General features: G+C 38.7%; 2 protein-coding genes across 2 annotated transcripts; one reads left to right on the top strand and one right to left on the bottom strand.

Annotated features, from left to right (window-relative positions):
- Nucleotides 1-810: 810 nt before the first annotated feature.
- On the bottom strand, nt 811-13,060 carry LOC308305594 (uncharacterized protein). Its single transcript, XM_080750413.1, has 19 exons — nt 12,629-13,060; nt 12,410-12,496; nt 12,070-12,294; nt 11,236-11,379; nt 10,291-10,481; nt 8,892-8,965; nt 8,063-8,184; nt 7,815-7,890; nt 6,720-6,740; nt 6,469-6,560; nt 5,306-5,475; nt 5,159-5,201; nt 3,732-4,695; nt 2,906-3,081; nt 2,068-2,201; nt 1,756-1,904; nt 1,424-1,511; nt 1,176-1,224; nt 811-1,003 (listed from the first exon to the last, which is right to left on the bottom strand). The coding sequence occupies exons 1-19, from the start codon at nt 12,951-12,953 to the stop codon at nt 915-917; spliced, it is 3,219 nt and encodes a 1,072-aa protein (XP_080606539.1). The 5' UTR covers nt 12,954-13,060; the 3' UTR covers nt 811-914.
- A 1,623-nt stretch (nt 13,061-14,683) lies between these two features.
- Nucleotides 14,684-22,885, top strand: LOC308305598 (serine protease HTRA2, mitochondrial-like). Its single transcript, XM_080750417.1, has 8 exons — nt 14,684-15,330; nt 16,499-16,703; nt 19,508-19,702; nt 20,546-20,578; nt 21,024-21,132; nt 21,412-21,481; nt 21,583-21,678; nt 22,603-22,885. Exons 1-8 carry the CDS (start codon nt 14,831-14,833, stop codon nt 22,766-22,768), a joined length of 1,374 nt encoding a protein of 457 aa, XP_080606543.1. The 5' UTR covers nt 14,684-14,830; the 3' UTR covers nt 22,769-22,885.
- The last annotated feature ends 1,101 nt before the right edge of the window (nt 22,886-23,986 follow it).

Here is a 23,986-nt window from a genome sequence, read left to right as displayed (position 1 = left end):
AGTTGGAAAAAAAATGTTTTATTTTTTTTTATTTGTAAAAATAAAATAAACAGCAAAAAACCTGTGTATGTGACCGTTCACAAATGTCCACAATATAGGCCTACTGTAAATTAGCAAAATATATCAGTAGTAGACTCTTGAATTAATAGTGCTATATAATACAAAATATCTGGTGCTTCAATCTCTGATCTAATGGCATTAAGCAGTTAAACCTTAAATACATGCATACATTAATTGGATTATTGTGAACTCAATTAAGCTGTGGGTGGAGCCATGAGGACCCAAGAAAGATGTCACTGAATATTGTATTTTCACTCATCTTGTAGTGCAATTATCACACAATTTGGTTTGTTACAAATGTCAGACTGTTTTCATATCGGATACTCGGTCACATAAACAGCGTGGGTTTTCATACCAAATCAACTTATATCTTTCATAGATTGTTTTAGGTTTTAGTCTCGGGTTCTTTAATACTACTCAGGCAGGCAGTGTTGATGTGCAGCCCAGTGGCCAACATAGGCTGATGACCCAGTGGTCATCAGCCTATGCCTGATGACCAAAATCCCAATATCCACTTCCATTAGGCCTACTGATCCGTTACTTAGCATGGCCAACTCGTGATTCCATTTCCTTCCTTTTGTGCTTTGATCACAAGCTATGCTAAATTCCAGTCTCACCATCCCTCATTTATATGTACACAAAATTGGAAATGGAAACCTTAGTTTGCATTACATTAAATGTACAGCTAATTATCCTTTAAGAACCAAAAAAATACAATTTGTCAGATTCCATTTACAATAATGAAGAAATTCTTTATTTTGACTAAAAAAAATAAAAAAGTTAAACAGTTAGTTAAATTTTCAATCTTTAAAACATTTCAGTCGTCCTCAAAGTAAAAATCCTCCTCTCCACTTTCAGTCCTCAAAGTAAAAATCCTCCTCCTCTCCACTTTCAAACGATGCGGAATCTGGTCTTGTCTCCCAGACTAGGAAGGAATCATTTTCTAGTAGAAAAGGACAGCATTATGTTAACGTCAGACTGAAATTCTACATATGATAAACAGTTTTACCTAGATAAGATTACCACTACCTCTGACGTATGATATGGATATGAAGCTGACAACACACTTCAACAAGGTCACCTTGCAGCCATTTATGTTGGACATGAAAACCCACCTCCATTAAGACGTCTTTTCTCAGATCGTTTCACTGATGGTTTGGTATCCTGAAAGAAGAAATGCACATTAAGAACTTAGCATAAGTATGCATCCTAATTCAACTCATACTTCACACAGTGATGAAGTATTCAGCGCTGACAATGACAGATTTTTAAGTCAACAAAACATTTTCAGTGAGCAACACCACCATGAGATTAAAGTATACATGGACAGTGTTAGATTATTCTCATTATCCTAATGTTGTACCTTTACAGTGCGTCTATCAAGGTGGACATTAGCCCGGCTTTTCTTCATTCGTTTTTGAAGTTGAAAAACGCACCGGTCATCATCATCCCTTCAAATGGAGAGAAATCCAATTACCACATTGTAATCAAGTCATTAACTAAAAGCCGTAGGGTGCAATTAGATCATAAAAAAAACTACCATTATGAGTTTGCATTCTGGACTAATCATAAATGAACCACTGCTTTTACGCCATAGAAAGTCAGCAATTAAATAGACTCTCTGGCTTCATAACATTGAGATATTAGACGGCCCCTCAAAAACACTGGCAACAGACAGAATTCAGCTTCATTCACCTGTTGACAGAGCGCAGCATATCTTCAGTGTCAATGTGGTGACACTGAGGGGTCTTTACTGTAGGGAAGCCTGCTGTCCCCGGAGTCACAGGCTCCATATCTGGAAACAACTCGTCGTCCGACTCCTCACAAGACAAGGTGGTAGGGAACTATGCAGCAAGACAGAAAGGTTCATGTCATATTACACTATCATACATATAATAACCACTAGAAAGAGCTACTTTGTAAATAAATACATAAACATAAATAAAGTAGCCGAAGAAATTATAAGTTGAGAGCCACAAAGGGAAAGCCTGAAACAGAAAGTGATACCTGGAAACGATTAGCGAACATGGAAGCGTTGGTAAAAGCGTCATCATAGTCTTCTTTGGGCATGGCCTTCATAAGCTGACGAACTTGCTGCTTTCTCTTCAAGGTTCCAACTCCGGCAGTTATCTTGGGAGGTTCTGGGAATAGGTCGACAAGAGGCACAAACATTAACATCTCGCCAGTTCCTCCATGTCCTTTAAAGAAAAAAGGACTCATCATTGCACAGTTTGCAGTTATGTTCTAGTCCAGCTAGCCATTGCAGCTTGCATTGTGAGATTTGCTAGTAAAACGGAGGCTGATTGTGTCTCAGTCAATCAGTCTCAGCCGACCGCCCCGCCACCTTGGGCTACGATCTAATGCAACGGCACTGTCTCGTGTTGGCTCGTGCACCGCGATCCATCCAACACAAGGCACATTTCCTACCTCAAAATGTCTTCAGATATTTTAGTGTACAGTTTAGACCACAGGATATGAAAAATATGCATTTTGTGGACTCAAGGAGATATAATAATAAAGTAATTAACACTGGATTCCCAAATATTCTATCAAATCACTTCACGAGAAACATTACATCAGCAAGCCCCCATGAATAATCATGATTTTGTTCACCCGTGTCACCAGCTTGTTTTTATGGAGACCGTACAGGGACTGCTAAAAATATAGCATTTCATTTCAGCTCGCCATTAAGCTGCAATCCCTATGTTGAGTGTAAAAATGGGTCCAGTCTTACACTCAAGTGGGTCGGATCGGATTGATGTCAATAGTGTTAATCGAGCTTCAATAAGCAACCACAACCTGGCTCAAACAAAACACTGGTTATGTTATGTAGGAACATGCGTACCTGGATCATTTACAGGCTCTTCCTTCTTCTTGGAGGCTTTGGTTCTCTTGGTCGGGACCTTGACAATTCCCTGTGGCATGTGCTCTCTCTGGCACTCTTCAACAGAGCGTGTTCCAACCATCTGGGCCACAGAATCCCAGAAACTCACCAAATGCTTTGGGAACTGGTTGACAGCCCTACACAATACACATGCAGTGTTAGGTACATACTTAAGTTAACAGTTGTTGGTCAGCAAAAATGGCAGCTTCAAACAAACACGATGTAGTGATTTTCTGCCACTAGCACCGAAGTACAACAAAGTATATATTATATATATACATTATTACTCATTCAGTAATACGCAACTTTGGGCCTTGGTACAACAGTTCTATCACAGCAGATACTTTGATAAGGCTACAGCCAAAATGTAGACTGTAGTAATAAGTGTTGATATCTGAAGCATCGACTAAAGAAAGCCTATTGACAGAATGTGCACCCGATATTCAATCCACATTATGTGATTTCAAGCTGAACCATTTATTTTTTTAATTTAGTCTTTCTGCTATAGTGTTGCTATAAGTAATTTATTGTAATACATTTTATTTGTTCCCTTCAGTCGACTTCACAGATCAAAAAACATCTGCATGACTTTTAGTGGTTTTGTTCTACAGTGTGCAAATCAATATGAAAAGGCACACAGATCCAAGTATTGGAATTCATTATCTGGGACAAATCGAGGGACTCTTGGACTCAAAATTCATGACTATTACGTTGTTTTTTTATAGGCCAACTTTTCCAGGAACAAAAACAAATAAGAGTTTAAGAACTTTTGTGAACGAAAACATACTTTTGCAGCCTTGCAAGCTCTGCCACAGACCACTGGTCCTCATCATCCTCCTTTAGTTTGCCTTTGTTCACATTTTTCCTGGCCTTCGATCCAGTTTCTTTGAGAACTTTGGCGCGCTTTCTTTTCACCCGAGATTCATCACTTGAAGCCACCCAAGATTCATCACTTGAAGCCGACGATCCAGTTTCTCTGAGAACACTGGTCCTCTTCTTCTGGCTGTTCCTTTTCACCAAAAAGTCATTACTTGAATTTGACGCATCCTCCTTTAGTTTGCCTTTGTTCACATTTTTCCTGGCCTTCGATCCAGTTTCTTTGAGAACTTTGGCGCGCTTTCTTTTCACCCAAGATTCATCACTTGAAGCCGACGTTTCAGTTTCTCTGAGAACATTGGTCATCTTCTTCTGGCTGTTCCTTATCACCAAAAAGTCATAACTTGAATCTGACGAATCCTCCTTTAGTTTGCCTTTGTTCAAAACTTTCCTGGTCTTCGATCCAGTTTCTTTGAGAACTTTGGCGCTCTTCCTTTTCACCCGAGAGTCATCACTTGAAGCCGATGATGCAGTTATGCTCTTCTTCCGGCTGTTCCTTTTCGGCAAAAGGTCATAACTTGAATCTGACGCTTGGTCGGCAGTGGAAGGATCTGAGCTTGCTGGAGGATTGCATTTTCTTGGCAACCTCGGCTTCTTTGGGCTTTTAGATCTCTGCCTTGAGCTGCGATTCGAGTTTGCTACAGATTCAGGTACACCACCTGTACACAATGCAGGCTGTGTGGCCGTAATTTCTGCAATGGATGTTGATCTGCGAGAAAATCCCTCTGGGATGCTCAAGTCAGTGTTCAGTGGCTTGTTGTGTCCTCCAGTTTGTTTCTCAGATTGGGCCTTGGCTCTGTTACGGTGGCAAGGTGGTTGTTTTACCCTTCTTAGTGGAGCCATCTCACTGTCGTTTTGTTCCCGCCGTGTTTTTTCTGGATATAAATGACACAGTATCAATGTGAGTAACTAAGGCTGAACTCATACTTAGTAACACAACCACTTAGACAAATGTCACTTAATGTCACTTAATGTCATAAAAAATATAACATCGTGTTCAGCACAGTGAGGATGGCAATTTTGGTCGGTCCATTCGCCCAAACAAAAGATCTTTCTTGAACACTGACTGGATTATCATGATAGTAGCTGTGCACCTTCACTGAGACCAATTGTTATTAGTGACCCCACTGTCTTTCCTATAGAGAACCACCCATAGGCACAAAAAGAAAATCATTTTAGAAACTTAAGGTCCTTACAATTCGGCTGACAATATGCTTGTTTCTATTGACTTTATAGTTAATGACCTCAAACTAGAAGCCATGGTCTTGCTTTAGTTCATTTTCACAGAGCAAAAGGTTTATGCAAAAAAATAATTACCGTACTTCCATACATGCTTACCTTCACAGCTGGCCTGGGAAACTGTCATCTCTGCCTCGACTTGCTGCAAAGAGATGTTGAAATAAGTCAATTGTGCATCAATTGTGTATCTGTCGACATGAGAGTAACATCTAAGAGCAAAGTGCGTTCAAGGTATTAGTAGCTTACTGGGAGAGAGAAGGTCGTTTCATAAGAATCATGAATCGTCATGTTCATATCCTTGTCCATGACGACCCGCCCACCTTTCCAATAATCTAGAGGGGGCTTTATTATTCGGCCGCTTCGGGACACAGTCATACCGACATTTGCAGAGGTAGTAGGAGAAATGGACGGGACAGCTGGAGAAGAGAAATAAACTGTAAGACATAGACAACACTGTTCCAGTAGTGCAGTCTCCAGCTACATGTTCTTGAGTTTTAGAATACAATTCATGAGTTGAAGTGCAATGTCATTCTTTTAACTTTAAAAATAATCTTGTCAAGACATTGTCTTTTCAATCTGTCCAGATACTGTATCAGAGTACTAATCCAAGCCTAGTCAGCCTATGCCGTAAGGCCCATTCCCACTGGGCCAGATAACAGATTTTTCCATTCAAAGTGGATGGTAGATACAGATAAAAAAAAGTATCTACCACAGATATTTGCGACAGATACTTTTATCTGTGGCAATTTTTTTTTTTATCTGTATCTACCATCCACTTTGAATGGAAAAATATCTGGAGAAAGAGATTTTTTTTATCTGTTATCTGGCCCAGTGGGAATGGGCCTTAAGGCATATCAAGGTTCCAGTCTGACATATAACTCTGATATTGCACACTCTGGATAAGAGTTTCTGTCAGAGTAAGCATGAATCCTAGTTGACAAACAGGGTAAATGGACAAAAAAAAACGTATTTCCTTAAAGAAAAGAAAAAAAGCTAATGCCAATAAAGTACACAATTGACCCAGCATCTGTCCACACAACATGCCATCTACAGGTAAATAACATTCATGGACAATAAAAACAAACCTAAATAATACAAACATGAAAGTAAAAGACATTGCATATAAACTAGCGTCTATCAAAAAACAGGATACAAGGTGAGGGGCAAGGTGCCATCTGAAAAGGTGAGTCTTCACACCACAACTTAAATGTATATTTTAAGAGTATATTTCACAGTTTTGGGAGCCATGATGAAGAAAGGTCTAGAACCAGTGTGGGGGAATTGTCTACATTGTTCTATTAGTTGTCATACCACCCTCATTAAAACAAATTCCTGAACTTTACATTTCCTGCCAATGTCAACCAACTCACAGAAGCAACCATTGTTCCTTTAGGCAATCCTGTGCTTACCTGTGTGGCGACCATTTGGCTTCTGCCATGTCTGGTTGGCGACGGCTTCTTCAGACGATGACTTGACAAGTCTGACTTTTTTGTTCGTCTTTCTGTGACAGGAATCGAGCATCATTAGCCAGGTTAATAACTGGTAGGTTTTGAACAGCAAATCAGCAGACACTGTCATATTTAACAAAAAGCCAAAACACAAGTGAATTACCAAAAAAAGGATACTATTCAGAGATAAACATGGACCGAATTAAACTTACCTTATGGTCATCAGAATTAACCTTAAACGTAAAGAAAACAGTGTCAATGTGTATCTCAATACGTAACAGGCCTGTTACGGATCCCTTTGAGGTAATAATCAAAAATGAAACAATCTCTGAAATGAGTGAAGTCAAATATTTGGGCATTATACTGGACAAACATTTGAAAAACAGGTAAAGCACATATGCAAGAAGGTCAAACCAAATTTAAACTGTTTCCGTCACATAAGGGATTTAACATGTCAACATGTTAGGCATATACAGCACAGCTGTATATGCACGCAATGATTTTCTCACATCTCTCATACTGCATCACATCATGGTCACAAGCTTCCCAAACTGCATTAAAACCATTAACATCAATATACAAACAAGCTATAAAAATCATGGATCAGAAACCATCACCACTGTGGCATTATAAGAAAAGAAAACAACCTTTTTACGTTTGAACATTTTGTGAGTTTTTGTACAACCAAACTGGTTTTTAAATGTCTACATAATCATGTCTCGCCTCTGTTCTCTGGACTGATACAGAGACGTCCAAGCTCTGGTAGAGCAACACGAGCTTCAACAAATGGTGACTGTATTGTTCCCACCTGCAGTAACTCATTTGGACAGTCTGCCTTCTCAGTTAAGGGGGTAGACCTTTGGAACACCTTGCCTACCGTTTTAAAACTAGAGACGGATGGTAATGTTTTTTACAGAGGACTCAAGTTATGGTTGAAATCAAATCAACTGTGTTCACATGAATAGTTTCTGAATTTCTACCTGCTGTGTGACTTGTTTGATTATGGCTATTTATGATGTTGTATGTCCCACAAGCTGAAGGGTCAGATTGTGGTATGTTAGTTCTTATTGACTGGGTTTTAGATTAGTATTATAGTTTTTGTACTTGATTGGGTTTTAGATTAGTATTAACGTTTATTGTACTTGATTGGGTGTTAGATTTGACTATTGTAAAATAGAAAAGCCTCCTGTGGACAGGTGATGAGAATTAGTACTTGTGCTAAAATCACTTATATCAATGCATCTGGTTCGTCCAATGTGATTGTGATGTCCATATCAAATAAATAAAACATAACATAACATTCTGACCTGAGCTTTTCATACAAGATTCTCCAGTCCTCAGGGAACCCATCGGTGAACTTCTTTAAAAACCACGGTGGAAAGTCTATTTTACAAGGATAAAACGGGACATCAGATCATAACCATCTCAACCACTATGCATTTCCTTGGTTGGTTTCATTTCTATGTTTTGCACTGTTCTACAAGCTCACTAAACATCGAGAATTACCAGTTACGATTTTACATAAGGAAGTCTGAAATGTTCTTTGCTGACTTACCAGAGTCTGTCGTCCTGAACATCTTGCCCACTAAATTGTAAGTCTTTCCAGAGGATGTCCTGAGCATATTATTGGAAAGCCTCTCCACAATGACACTACTATGCCAAGGCTGTTTGTCGGCCCTGTGAAGGAAATATACTGTACGTAAAAAAAATCCACCCTGCCTATTGTGGCTGCCGCCTGCTGCTGGGGGAGGGCAGAGAGTCAGGGAAAATGGGTCACACCTTGGGTCAGGGGTGCCCTAGGTAGGGATGGGATGATAATAGTTTTTATCGTGAGGGGAAAAAAAAACGCTCCAATATATTGTGAAATTGTCCTCCGGCTCTGTGCACTGGGATCAATTCACCTTTTATTTGCCGAGCTGCATATCTGGTACCACTTAGTCTATAATTGGAAATAAAGTATTTTTCATCTCTACCAAATCTTTGCCAAATAATGGCTGATCTACAAGCTTAAAACACGTTGCAATGCGTTGTGAGCTTCAAACATCAATCATTAGTAAGCAGCCAGATTAGAATATCAACAAACAGCAGTGCTTTCTCACCATTCTCAAAGAGCGAGGGAATGGAGAAAATATATTTAGTAAAAAGAAGGGACACTAGACAAGACATGAGCAAAGTAAATATAAAAATACAATTTAAAATGAACAATCTACAAACCCTAAAAACGAATTAAAACAAACTCAATAGACTCATAATAACTAAAGGACAGCAAGAGTTTTAAAAGTTATGTAAAGTGTGAAACGAAGGACTCGTCTTCAAAGTGCTGCACGCCTGCACCTGTCCTTTTATAATCTTTGGAGCCCTTGCCCTGACTGTACTGTACTTACTTGCGTATTCCATCAACATACAGGCCAGCAGAGTTAGATTTCAGCATCCACCTTGTCAAATAAACCCCAGTGACCTACCAAGCAGGAAAAATAAATAGATTAGCTGCGATGACATTTTCAGACCCCTTTTCAGCTGACCAAGTGTATTTATACAGTAGGAATAACATTTCATGGTAAAAACATTCGCCTGATGTGCATTTCATTTAGATTTATACTGAAATCACTAGCGGTGAAAAACACTGGGAACAACAATTATTGAGATGACAAAAAAACAATAAGAATTATTTTAATTGCTCCGAATTCCAATTTTAGAACCTTCTGACCATTTGGGGGACCTCAGATATCCCTAATCTGTGACTGAAAACGCCTATGCAAATGCTGGGTCATGAGTCATGAAGACTTTGACCTTAAGTGTATGCACATTTTTGACACACAAGTAAAATAAAATCAAATTCTCCAAAGACAGATTTTGCACCCAAATTGAAATATGGCCACAACTCTGAACAAATTTACTTAATCAAAAAGCAAAGTCCAAATTATGTGTGTTTATACGAAGATCTCCTAGCTCAACCCATATGACTTGTTTATGCTGAATCAGAGCAGTACACGGATAAACTTCAGACGGGAGCTTTATGGAATCTGTCTTTGTAAAGCTACAATCTTAATTAAATAAAAAAGCTTAAAGTCCATTGTCGCCATCGCCCAACAGAGGCATTAAGGTGGCGCCAAATCTAAATATTCGTTATGTGCCGTCTGCTTCAAATCAATTTATTGACATGTAGCGCTGTCACAAACTCATGATTGTGACATGGCAGATATGATATAACCTAAATATACAAAGAAATTACTGACATATTTGTCAACGTTATACAAAGCATTGATAGTGAAAATAGCCGATATACAAGCTCACAACGCTTCGCATTGCATGTGAGCTTGTAGATCAGCCATTTCCACTATTTCTAAAAATGTTTAAAATGATGTTAACATTTTTCAACATGGAAACAATTGACGATTATGATCAAATAATTGTGATTATGTCAAATAATTGCGATTAGATGATTATGTAAGAATTGTGACAGGCCTATCGACATGGTAAACCAGATAGTGGTGGTCTGGTCTTCCCACATGGGGTGGTCACCTTCAACAACTGCAGATTGTGTGATTGTTATACTGTATAAATATACAGATTGGTTAAAATAGCATTTTACTCATTCAGGCCACAGATTTAAAAATGTTCAACCCGATTGTGATTTAGAAATAGAGAATTACATGCAGGTGTACATGTATGCGCATTGCATTGTTGTCTCTCGTAAACACGTAAAACTTTGTATGGAATTTCTGTACAGTTTTAAAAATGAAGACAGTGATGAGCAGTTTCCTAAAATCACAATCTACTCACCTTGACCTTTTGGGGTGTGTTTTTAGAGGGCTTTGCAGGCCATTTAAACCCATCCTCGCGTATCTTTCTGAAGGAGATCTTAGGTGAACCGACAAGAATTGGGTCCACCACAAAAGGCTGGACATCCCCACCAGGGTCATCTGCTCCTTCCAATTTGGACTCACTGATGGGATCCATGGAGGATTTGAACTCTAAATAAAAAAAAAAGACAAGTGAACATTGGTGTACGGGTGGTGGTGCTAAAGTAAAGGCAATCCATAGGGTTGATCCTGAAATCTGACAGTCATCTTGTGTGCAAGTGGACATTTTGGGCTACTGGTGGTGCTACCGGAGGCCATAGGTTCACCAAGATCAGTAGGGTACATCCTCTGTGGAGCATGAAGCTGCCCAGTCAGTAGTCTGATATATTGAAATGGACACATGTGGTGGACTGACCTCGACATCCTTACAGACCCTCCACTAGTGGGGTCAAACATGTAAACATAACAGGGGGATTTTACTTGAATGGCAGTAGAGGATTCATCCTAAGAACTCCATTACCAACCTTGAAGTCCTTCAGTCATTTTAGTATTGCAATATCATATCCAAACTAACAGCTTTAAAAGTATTCACCACACCAGCAGACAACTCTACGCTACAGAGATGCACAATCCCACTACATCACCTGCAAGCAGAGATTCTGTTTCAAATAAAACATATGATGCAAGACTGGGGCAGAAGAATGCTGTCGTTTTGGGCTTGCCTTACAAACTTGAGCCTTATAACCCAGTGTAAGAGGATATTTGGCATCCATCACGATAAAAAACAATCACATTGATTTTGTTTGACAGATCAGAAAATCTATTCATTATGCTAAATGTATAAATGTATAAACCGTTGTACGGTGGTGTTTAAGAGCAGAAAGGCTTTACACTTGATTGATTACATCCCGTAATACTCTCTCACCTCTCTGATGGAGCGTCATTGTGCATCCATCTTTGGAATCTTTGGAACCTTCGTGAATGCGTCTATTCCTCTCTTTCTCTTTAATGTGAACAAAGAGCTTGGCTGGAGACATCGGAGGAAGCCTTTCCAAATGAACACGCAACCCTGTTCAAAAAAAACGGTAAACGAGAAAATGACAGTAGTTCCAGACTGACTGCGGCACTAGTACTACTGTGCTAAAAGTCATCATCAACATTGTATATGGATGTAATGGATGTAATGGATAGCACAGTGGCACAAGTAGATTTTTTGTCAAAAGAAAAACAGGGATATCAATAAATAAACATGAGGCATGTTTGCTTGGTTAAAGGACAACTTTGTTTTTTTTACAACAAGGATTCATATTTTAGATAGTCATTAGAGAAAAGAAAAAATGTTTTCATTTATTTATTTTTATTGTTTTAGTGATTTTAACTATTTAGATTTTTGTGGCTAAGTAAGTCTTTTTAGACATCAGGTATAAGCCCATTCCCAAGATGCACCGCAATCTTGGGCGGGCAGATGTGACTTATGGGGGCTGGTGTAAATAGTAACAAAGAAATTGCCGGCTTATTGTGTCTAAAAAAAAAACATATTTAGCCACTTGTACGCATGCCCCCACCCACTGAAATCAAAATACTAAAATCGCTAAAACAATAGAAAGCAGTAAATGAAACCATTTTAACACTCATCTTTTCTTTTTTCTAATTACAATCTAAAATATGAACCCTTAATGTAACAAAACAAAGTTGTCCTTTAACCAGGGAGTAGCATGAAGTAAATTCAATTTCTTCATCACTTGAGGAATTAACGAACGTTTATTTGAGATGCATGTCTGTGGTAGGTTGTGGCAGAGAAGTGGGTCAGCTGTAACAGCTGTTTGACTGTCAGCAACATCAGCTCGACTTGCAGTCATGTACGAATTGTTGTAAGGGAGAGCATTTCCTACAACACTGCCAAAACCCTCCATGTTGGTGTTGTCCGGCACATCGTTCTCTTTATAAACCGCAGAACTTGTCTTTTTCGCCTGAGAGCAGCACCCTATGAACATACAAACAAAACCAAACACAAAAGCAGATGATGTACCAGGATTTGCTGGACAAAAACATTTTTATTTGGGTAATAATTTCACAAAAAGGGGACATGCAATTCTCACCTTTCCCCTGGACGAGTCTTCTCCTCACACTGCCAACATTTTTCACGTCATCTTCAGAAAGCCGTTTCTCGCAGGAAAGATGAGGCTCTGTGAAACCATCAATTATAATGACTTATTATATTTAAGCTCAGATTAGATTGGTTTCTGCAAACTCGAGTCTGATGCAGAATGTCTTAAATCGATGGCAAACATGAATAAATAACATGAGGGACAACTTACTGGGAAATAAATTAGACACAAGCGCAGGATGATTTGAGGCGACTTCAGTGAGTGGATGATGCTCCCTCTGAAGTTGTGATTTCATCTTAGCAAACACCTTGGCAGGAGAATCATGTTGTGCCATAGTGTGTCGCATAGAATTCTGGGTTTGGGGGGGAGGCACATGACCTTGATCTTGCACAAAATCTGGATTGTAAATGAACGACGGCAACCCATTTTCATCCATATATATAATTTCACTGGAGTAATCTATAGAGGCAATTGAATCTTCATTTGCATGCCAGTTATGGGTCGAGTCTTTGTTGCGTCTCCATGGAGGGAACATGGCAGGCAGATATGACAAGAAAGCTTTGTTGCACAGTGCACTCTGTAGCTTTTTAACTATGGTTGGTACTTCCTTCCTTTATCTTCACAAGATTGCGTCCATGTTCGACCGAACCACGATACCTGCAAGTGACAATGACAAGGTGAAATCATATATATGTACAGTATATATCTAAAACTCTGACTGTAATAGACCAAGCCCATACTTGCCCCCTTTTCACTGTATAGACTAAGCCTATACTTACCCACCCTTTCCCACTGTAAATATTGTTTCTTTTTGCTTTTATTGGTTTTTTTCTTCTTTGCGAGTCTGTGACCAAACTGACCATTTTCTTTTCTCTTTTGCCATTTATGTTATCCTCTGCATAGTACTGTGTTCTGTCTGTCATTCAATGTTATGACTCATGTATGAGATACATAAAGGTTTCTTAAGCTTAAGAGCTTCAAGGCAAATGCAAACTACTAATAAAGGCTTCAATCTTCGGGGCCATTATCGGTGTAGCTCCGCTTGGAAGCTTGATTGATTGAATAATGTATTAGAAGTTTGCAATAGGAAAAAGTACAGTTTCATTACAGCACAGATCACTGGTATAAGGTCAACTAAAGGAGATCTTTACGGCTTATTTACTTATAGTACTTTGCAGTTTGCATAGGATAACATTAATTGTAAAATAAATCACAAAGGGGCTTTGATTGATTGATTTACTGAATACTTTATTAACAAGTTTGCCAATAATATAGTGATACGATTTTATAACAAAGGTGCTAGAAAATGATGACACAAAAAGCTCTAAGCTAAGGGCTTGTTTCCAGTGTTTTCCTGTGTATTCAATCAATTCAATTCATCGAGAAAGCTAGCTCCTTCCGAAAGGAGCTACGGGAAAGCTAAATGCTAACTGGTCAACTAGTTAGCATACATTAACTTTCTCAGTAACGCAGCTGAAGTTGTATTTTGATTCGCGCATAAAGTAAACTAAATATTATAATAATAGTCCCTGTCGGTCGCTTCGTACAAACGATTCTTACTTTGTTATGAAAGCAGCGTCTCTTCATCGAAGCATCGCAAATATTGTTGTTTGCTTGCAGGGAGAAAGTTCACACTGGATTTTTAAATAGTGAGGCTAAAATGGCTATTGGCTGAGTTTGGGAACGTCACTTCCTGTCATAGACAATGCGTCACCTCCCGTTTAGTAAAACGTCTGAGAATTTTTTTCCACCACTTGCAAAAATAGATTTGATTAAAATAAGTCGATTGAACAGATTTTAAATGTGATACTTTAGTATAACATAAGTACCTCTGAAAATTAGAACCCTATGGCGTTTAGGTTAGAATCAGTTAACATCAGTTAGAATGAGTTAACAACAAAAAAATAATCCAGCCAATGAATAAAATGCAACACTGTAGTTCTTGAATGAACCTCCAGCCTGTGTCCAATGGTGTGCAGAGGCGTCAATTGGGTATGGCAAGCTATGGCAGCTGCCATACCTTGGCTACAGGGGAAAATAATAAAATGTACTGTAATCGTACCTGTTGCTAACGTATGGCAACATGACTGGTGTCGTGCGCGTGCAAGACACCAGTCATGTTGCCATACCTTAGCTTTTTCTGAACTGACGCCGCTGCTGGTGTGCGACTGCGCATGTCAAAATTGTGAGTCGAATGTGCATTGTTACTGTTCACAACAGTGACAACTTTATTCGGGTTCGTTTACATCTGCTGTAAATGGTTTCGCTTGTTTTTATATATATAATATATATAAATGTATATTACTAATTAATACAAATCGGACAGTTACAACAACGGTATCGCGTCATCAAAGGGAAACGTTCCACTCCTGAGTCCTGCTTCAAAAGGAGCAGGGGAAGTAGTGATGCAACATGGCTTCGCATGCTGTCAATCGTTGTTTGTTGACGATCCTCAGAAGGCAACAACAAGCTAAAGATCACCACAACAGGAGCACCTTCAGCACGCTGATCCGAACAACCAGCTCCCCCGTTACTAGGATCTGTAAGCAGAGGCAGGAGATCTCACGGAGCGATGGAAACACCACTGCATGTCTTGTTGACAGAGGAACGCAGACATCAGGAAGTGGCCAGGGTCAGGGTGGTGGTTCTTGGGACAGTGTCCTGAGGTCCGTGGCCCTCGGGTCCGGGTTGGGACTTCTTGGTTGTGTGGCCCTTTTGAACAGGGAGGACAAGGATGATGACGGACAAGACAGAAGAACCAGGGTCTCTGGTTCGATCCTCGAACGCTTTGCTCTGTCCGCCCAGTGTGCCTCTCCTTATAAACCAGACAGCCCCCGTTATAAATACAACTTTATTGCTGATGTGGTGGAAAAGTCAACTCCTGCTGTTGTGTACATTGAAATAGTAGGCAGGTGAGTTGTCTCAAAAAGGGAGTTGCATGTGGGTTAATTTCCATTGATTGATTGATTGCAGTTTTTATTGATATAAACAAATAAATTATTGATTTACTTAATTAGGAGTTTGCAAAAAAGGACAGTTCAATACAAGGTCTGCTAATAGCCTTACATTAATTCTCTCCTGTAGTAGCTTCTGCTTTGATGACGTCTATTGGCTACAGGAGAGTCTTAACGCTTTGACAGACAGGTCGGGAGTATGGTCTGCAAAACTGCTACTGCGGCTCTACACATGCATACATGCGAGACATATCTTCCGTACAAGTTCTGCAAGGTGTATGCGACTTGTAAGGTAGCCTTGTTTAATGTATAAGTCCGTATTGTTAAATAAAATGAGTTTTTACCAAGTGTGTGTCTTTTCCAAATCGAGCAGCTCTGGTTTGGTTAAAGATGGCTGCACTTATCACGTGACGTTCATCCATTCCCCCATTCGCTCATACAAGGACATGACGTAAGTGTATACGGAAGAATGCACAATAATGCTTCCAGCCACCAACGGGCGCTGTTGCAGCTAACATTGTAGCAAACGAGGAAAAGTTGTACACTTGGTAAAAACTCATTTTATTTAACAATACGGACTTATACATTAAACAAGGCTACCTTACAAGTCGCATACACCTTGCAGAACTTGTACGGAAGATATGTCTCGCATGTATGCATGTGTAGAGCCGCAGTAGCAGTTTTGCAGACCATACTCCCGACCTGTCTGTCAAAGCGTTAAGACTCTCCTGTAGCCAATAGACGTCATCAAAGCAGAAGCTACTACAGGAGAGAATTAATGTAAGGCTAGTCTGCTAAGATGATTTTAAACCCAAGAGTTTCCATTGGGGTCCTTAACTCAATTCAGTGTAACATGAATGACAGACAAATATACAATACTATGCAAAATATCATATAAACAGTTATAAATAAATACAATATGTACATATACATAAACATACATATTTGTACATTTCTGTAAACAAGCTTGAGTGTATTTCCATTGTGGTCCTTTGACTGCAAATGTGTGTTGTGTGTGTAAACAGATGCCTAACTCTTAATCAGCAAGGGTGCATTGGTTCAATTTGTTAACTCTGAGTTACAAACAGATAAAACAAAAAGCTTAACCTGCCTTTTGTTAATGCAGACATCCACTTTCTGGAAGGGAAGTAGCAGTGTCCAACGGCTCCGGTTTCATTGTGAGCAGTGATGGTCTTATTGTCACAAATGCCCATGTTGTGGCCAACAAGAGGCGTGTCCGTGTGAAGCTGACTAATGGGGAGACGTACCATGCCACCGTGCAAGATGTGGATCAGGTGGCAGACATTGCCACTATCAAGATCAGTGCCAAGGTACAGCAATGAACTAATTAACACACATGCAGTCAATATATTCTGAGACTGAGGATTTTACTTTGCTGTGTGAAAGGAAATGTAATGATTCGTTCAACACCCATTTTTAGCATTTTCCATATGACCGTGCTCTTCGACACTTCCCTAATTCAAGTATGATTCATTATATTCGTGAACACAGCACACATACATATACAACAGGCACAGTAGTACTGAGTGTCTGGCTCTTTCACTTAGCTGCAAATTGCAACTTTAGATTTTTTATATGTTGAATCTAGAGTTGCAACACCAACCATTGACAGCGCCAGCCCCTGTATCCAAGTGCTATCTGATTATATTAAACTAACTATGTTAAACTCACCAACATTGCAGCTGTACGGAAAGCTTGAGTTATCCCCTCTTTGCAAAGTATTTGTTTGATAAAAATCCACTGTAGACATGTTATGAGCTATTTTCTGTCAAGAAGAAAAAGGTGATTCTTTTTCTATGTGTTGGAGTTTGGAGCGCTCGTTTTCAATAAACAGGTCCGCAGGCCCGTTGAGTGATTTCCCACAAGTGCTTCCAAACTCCAACACTTAGAAAAATATTCACCTGCACGGAATTTCTTGACAGAAAATAGCTCATAACATCGTCTACGGTGGATTTTCAAACAAACACTTTGCAGATGGAAAGAGGATAATTCAAGCTTTCCATACAGCTGCAATGTTGGTTTAGTTTTGAGTTTAATGTTACATCTAATCAGAGTTGGGATCCGTTACTCAAAAAAGTAGTGCACTACATATTACATATTACCTTTGAAAAAAGTAGTGCCTTACACTACTTCATTACTCCCCGGAGAAAGTAACTAGTTACACTACTCGTTACACTACTTTTGAGTTACTCCATAAAAAAGCCTGAGATGCATTGCCATATATTAGACGTATTAAATATTTATTATATATTATTATAATATCTAATACAATACAGTTATGTTGTTCAATGAAGTGAGTCCCAGGGCTCACTGGTGGTCATTTGAATGAGTCTAATAATAATAATAATAATATTAATAATAAGGGTAACAATAAATACAAATTATAATAATGTAATTATTTCTGAGCCCCTGTGGCCTTGTTGTAATTTAGGTTTGTGCAGCTCACATACATTCATGAGTTTATTCATTTATTTATGGACATACAAGGTTTCCACCTGATAATATATAGCCTATAGTTCTGTATCCGTAGCCTATGTCAGTCAGTTTAAGCAGATTTCATTCCATTTGGCTCCTATCCTATGAATTTTACAGTCCAGAGGTGGACATGACCTGGCGGAGATCTTCCCCCCACAGAGCGCAGCAGGTCATACTGTAGCAGGCGAAAGTGCATGAACAAAGGAGATGACTCCAGACTCCAGCAGAAGCACTAAAACAATGTCAAACTGATTCTAGCAGCGGAAAACTTCCCATTTGCTTAAAAAAAGCAACATAACAGCGATGTTTTTGCATAAGGAATTATTAATTGTCCGTCATCATGAGCGTCATGTCAGAGTCGCAGAGCTAGGTGAGGTGCTCTTTTTCCCTCTCTCCCTCAGCCTACCGTGCATTGATTTCCAGTAGGCTTATTCATTCCTGTGGCTCGCAGTCGCTGGATATTTAATAGGGTGTTTTTATTTATCTTGTCACATGTAGGATATTAATCTAGGCTGTGATTCAAACGTCGGCTTTGCGCACCTCGTGATGCACTGCCGTGCCACTCTTTTTTTCTCTTTTCTCTCTCTCTCTCTCTTTCTCTCTCTCGAAACATAGGCAAAAGGTAATTCATTTCTTTGCTTGATATTATAAATCTCCTTATTTGGGGGTTTTGCTGTTTTTAGTCCCTTGTATTAATCTATATGCGACGGTTATCAAATGTCGGGTGGCTGCTGCTTGATTGCCACAGTGTCACCATGACCTGCTGCTGCGCTGAAAATCAAATGTGTAATCAAATGTGTTTGATTACCTCTTCTTTGGTTAGTTATTTTAGGGAAATGGCAGTTCCAATGTTCTAAAAGACATGTGATGATGTTTACAATCGGTTCCTGCTGAAGGCAGAAGCAGGAACTGCAGGCACGAAAGTAGCGAGTAGCGAGTAACGCGACCAGGCAGTATTTGTAGTGTTATTATTATTTCGGATGAGTAGTGCCGTTACACTACTCGTTACCGAAAAAAGTAGTATTATTACAGTAACTCAGTTACAGTAACTCAGTTACACCCAACTCTGCATCTAATACAATCAGATGGCACTTTTATGTTTGGATGCAGGGGCTGTCATAGCCCTAGTTTCATATCCCTTTGAAAGTCCTGGCAGAAAACATGTGTTTAGTCAAATATCTCCACTTTTACACAAGCTTCACATGGACAACTATCTCCAAGTCTAGAGTTGCAATTTGCGGTTATTCTTTCATGTAGCTCTCTCACCTTCTCTCTTCTCTATTTCCCTTAGCTTACTTAGTACTGTTGTTATTCATAAATTATCTAGTATCATTGATTGTTGTTATTGCAGCTGCAGTTTTGAGGAACTGAAATCATGTCATGCTTAATGTGCATTCTCTATACTACATAATTTGTATATTGTGTTCAATTGTGTGTGATGTTTTGCCTGGTAACTGTATCTTAATGGCTGTGCTGAGTTGACTTTGGCAACTGAATTTCACCCACAGGATTTATAAAGATCTATATAATTATCTACCAAATAATTGTACCTTTGTGTACTCATGTATGAAATGTGATGATAAAATATCTTAATCTTGAATCTCTCTTTTCCTCCCCCTCACATTCGTCATTTGCATAGCATCCCTTGCCCACCCTAGCCATTGGGCGGTCCGCTGATGTTCGGCAAGGGGAGTTTGTGGTTGCCATGGGCAGCCCATTTGCTCTCCGGAATACAATTACATCCGGAATTGTCAGCTCAGTGCAGAGAGGCAGTAAGGAGCTCGGCCTGTCCAACTCCAAAATGGATTACATCCAGACCGACGCTTCCATCGATGTAAGCATTATTTTTGTCACTGCCAGGTGGAAACCTTGTATGTCCGAAACCTTTACTTTTGTTAACTATCATTTAATTAGCATTTACTAATGGTAAAATAACCTGTGTTCCAATGGATGTAATGAAGCTTTATTTAGCCACAAGCTCTTGTTAATAGTTTTCATTGATTCAATATTTATCAAACCCAGAGACACAATTAACCATATATTCATACACATATATTTATATACGTACATTTCTACGCACTTTAGTCACATTATTGTATTATGCAGATTAGTTATATTGTATGCTCTTTATGCCTCTCCTCTGTCTCTATGAGATGACTACTTTTACTGCAATGATGAGCCTGCACTGTTGCACAACCAAGAATTTCCACCTTACTTGTAATGTGATGTGAAAATAAAGATTGATTCTGATTCTGAACCACTAAAATATTGAGAAATCTAGTTGATTTAATAATAATAATAATAATAAAACTTTATTTGTATAGCACCTTTCATGACATGAAATGCAGCTCAAAGCGCTTTACAGAGCAGAAAATGAAGCACAAGTGCTTAACAGAGAAACAATAAAATACAAATAAAAAAATACAGAATAAAAACAAATAATTAAAATGATTACAATTAAGCAGAGAAATAACAATTTCAGAACAGTGCGGACGTCAATTAGCAGCACAGGGATTTAAACATTTAGCTAAAAGCAAGAGTAAAGAAATAGGTCTTGAGCTGTGCTTTAAAGCTATCCACAGAGGCTGCCTGTCTTAGGTACTGATGTGATTCAGAAACCCCTGTATTATACCATTTTCTATTGTTGATTCACATGTGATTGATTTATGTCTTCCAGTATGGCAATTCTGGAGGTCCCTTGATTAATTTGGTGAGTCACAAAACACATTTCTTCTCAGTGATCACACTCATAAAAGCCTGTCTGGGATGCTTTCCTTTATGTTGACATACTTTACAGTTAGGGCAAACTAATATTAAAGCAATAATGATGTCCTATTTGTTGAGAGTTGATAACTGCTTTAATACAGAATACCTTAACGTACTGCTAAAGCCTACTGTACATTAACTAACTAAGATCTGAATACTACCACAGTTCTTGTTTCAGAACAGTGATATTTGTTAGTGAAATGATGTCCCATGAGGAATTCCACAACGGATCCAAAGGGCAGATGTCATTTGAATAGATTACTTTACCAATTAGTTAAGGCAAAAATGAAGTACACAAACTCAGTCATCAAAACAAGTGTTCATGCTGGGCTCAGTTGGCTGTTAAGTGATAACTCTGAAAGTAATAACTATGTCTCATCACTTCTAAGGATGGTGAAGTTATTGGTATAAACACCATGAAGGTGACTGCTGGGATCTCCTTTGCCATACCCTCTGATCATCTAAGACAGTTCCTGGACAAAGCAGCAGACAAAAACAGTAAGAATACTAAACTTTATCTATAAACTTTTTTATTTGAACGTTTCTAATGTTTATTTTGATTATATATATTTATTTATTTTTTCCAGAGTTTCTAATGTTTTTACATGTTGCCTTTTGTAAAGTATGAATGAAAAAGACAAGCCATGAATGGAAAACACAAGTGCTTCAAACGGACGGATCCGATTGTCATGCAGGGTGGCTAATAAACCAGACTAGAAACATCAAACGTTGAATAAACATAAATGCCATAACGTATTTCTTTCATTTGTTTCCTAGAATCCTGGTTTGGTGACTCAGAGACCAAACGCAGATATATTGGTGTGAAGATGTTGACCCTGACTCCAAGGTAAACAGTGATCACTTATGGATTATCTTTGTATGGCACTACTGAAGTGTAATCTCATCTGCTACACTTTCTTGTGTTATTGACACGTGCCTTTTCTCCAGTATTATCGCTGAGCTGAAGCTAAAGGTCAATACCTTCGCAGATGTTACACACGGAATCCTGATCGTTGATGTCGACATAGGCTCCCCAGCAAAGAGGTAAGTAACGTCTTTAATACAGTTGAACAAAATTAAATGAATTCGTCAAACCTTCTTACAATATTTGAAACCATGGTGATTGCCATATGTGGAGCATGGCTATTTCAGCCCACGTTACTTTTAACTATTTAGCGCCCTCTGGTGTACAAATGTGCAGACAAGCTGACATACAACAGCCTCATTTCAACTTTGGTGTCATCTTTTATATCACTTCTGAAAACATACTTTTCATAGTATCTATTTTACCCCCTTATTGCCTGTCTTTATACATGCTCACATTGTTTTGATTTAATGTTTGTCTTTTTATTTCTACTTAGTTGGGTTGAGGATAAAGCAGACTATTTTTTAGTTCAGAGTCAGACCCATCATTTATATCTGTGCATAGCACAACCTCAAAGATGGCTTTAATATTGAGTTGTTTACCATACATCAGGGGTCTTCAATGTTTTCAGGCCAAGGAACCCTTAGTTGAGAGAGAGATGAAGCAGGGACCCCCAAAACCTTTTCATAGATTCCATATAGTTTAATTGTTTGACAGCACAATCATCAGTGTATTCATGATTCATGTCAATTTGTGTTTTCAAATATTTAACCACTTGAGCTGTCATTACCTAAGAAACTTGACCTTTTACTCTGAACTTAGTCTGCTCTTTTCCCCCTCTACACCAAACATCTTTGCCGAAAATAGCCGATCTACAAGCTCGAGCTTGTAGATCTGCTATTTTAGGCTACAGTTCTCAGAATATGGAAACTATGGTTCAAGTTGTTAATATTAAAAGGATTGGAAGATTTGGAGGACCCCCTGTAGTAACTCTGAGGACCCCCTGTTGAAGACCCATGCCATACATACTGCTTTATGGGAAAGGAACGTGGGCATTGAACCTGCAGTAGTATGACTGATGCTAATTCACTGTCCTCTCACAGAGCTGGTATGTTGCCCGGTGACATCGTGGTGGAGATCAATGGTGCCAAGGTCAACACGAACGAGGAGATCTACAAGGCCATACACAGCAGCAACAACATCACCGTGCTGGTGCAAAGACAAAATGAGTTGCTACGCCTACAGATCACCCCAGAATGCCCAGAATGACCTGCTGGGTAAGAAGGGGCAGCATAAGGAAGTGTGTGAACTGTGAACTGTACACAAAAAATGGACACTGTGAAACATGATCATTATGGTTGGGAGCCACTTTTTAAATGTAGTTTAATAAAAGATAAATGAAAACTACCAATTCATTAACTTTTTGTATGTTCTCACTATGGTGTTCATTTGGACAGTGAAATGTTTTCTTTCTCATGGTTATCACTTGGGATGTAAAATCAGTTATGAAGGTGCACACTTTCTGTAATGCGACACGTTGCTCACCCCCAAAATGACCTTTCTTCTTCAATCGATTGCTCACCCCATGGAGACTTCAGTTCAATAATATTTCTTAGGTTTTGTTGCATTCCTAAGCCAATAGTTTAGCTTAGGAACTCAATGGGGGTACATTTATTATAATCAAATTATTGGCTTATGAATATGACAAAAACTAAAATATTATTGAACTCAAGTCTCTATGGGGTGAGTAATTGATAGGAAAAAAAAGTCATTTTAGGGGTGAACTGGAATAAAATTATTGGAATAAATTGTTTTTTGGAGTGAACAAACATCCTAGTCATGAAACCGAGGTTGAGTCATCTTGGTCATGACTACAGAGCATTAGCTACATAATGTAGTCTGTCTGCCAGCTAACATTCTGCAAAGTATGAAGGTAAATATGCTCTGTATTGTCACATCTGGCAACTTCAACAAGTGTTTGAAGTGGTTTCATAAGAAGTGTTTTAAACAAAGCAATATATTATTAAAGCAATTTAATGTTAGACAGCAACATGAAACAAGGAACAGATACCCAACACTGCGTTATGGACCAATGGTATAAAACTGAGAAATTAAGTTTGAGAACTGAAATTCCCATGATGATAATCACCAGTACATTATAAACTAGCAAATAAGGATTTTTATGAATCTACTAGTACTGTACTAGAGTATGTAACATTAATTCAAAACTTTAATGGTCAGAACTCAAGTCTTTCAAGAATGAAGAAAAAACATTACTTTCAAATAGTTCAAATTGACAGCAATAATCACAGCTTAAAAAAAATACTAACAAAAGGAAAGTGACATCTACTGAACAACTGCATAAATGTATTTATCTCCGACTGGTAACCATTAAATGGAGATTTGGGACCCTTCAATATTTATGGGCGGATTACACTGGAGGAAAACAAGGATAATCCTTTTATTTCTTTTGTCCCAAGTGAGGTA

This window comes from Nannobrachium achirus (assembly GCF_963921795.1).
Source record: "Nannobrachium achirus genome assembly, chromosome: 20".
Taxonomy (NCBI): domain Eukaryota; kingdom Metazoa; phylum Chordata; class Actinopteri; order Myctophiformes; family Myctophidae; genus Nannobrachium; species Nannobrachium achirus.
The sequence above is the reverse complement of the archived record's forward strand: the minus strand, read 5'-3'. Positions and strand labels throughout refer to the sequence as shown.

What these genes read in the sequence shown, in the direction of transcription:
- LOC308305594 (XM_080750413.1), bottom strand. Translation starts at nt 12,953, where the DNA reads ATGTTCCCTCCATGGAGACGCAACAAAGACTCGACCCATAACTGGCAT. An exon ending in AATGACGCTCCATCAGAGAG is followed by an intron (nt 10,482 to 11,235) that starts GTGAGAGAGTAT and finishes TTTTTTATTTAG; the next exon opens with AGTTCAAATCCTCCATGGAT. An exon ending in GTTCAGGACGACAGACTCTG is followed by an intron (nt 7,891 to 8,062) that starts GTAAGTCAGCAA and finishes CTTGTAAAATAG; the next exon opens with ACTTTCCACCGTGGTTTTTA.
- LOC308305598 (XM_080750417.1), top strand. Translation starts at nt 14,831, where the DNA reads ATGGCTTCGCATGCTGTCAATCGTTGTTTGTTGACGATCCTCAGAAGG. An exon ending in AGACCGACGCTTCCATCGAT is followed by an intron (nt 19,703 to 20,545) that starts GTAAGCATTATT and finishes TATGTCTTCCAG; the next exon opens with TATGGCAATTCTGGAGGTCC. An exon ending in CAAAGCAGCAGACAAAAACA is followed by an intron (nt 21,133 to 21,411) that starts GTAAGAATACTA and finishes TTTGTTTCCTAG; the next exon opens with AATCCTGGTTTGGTGACTCA.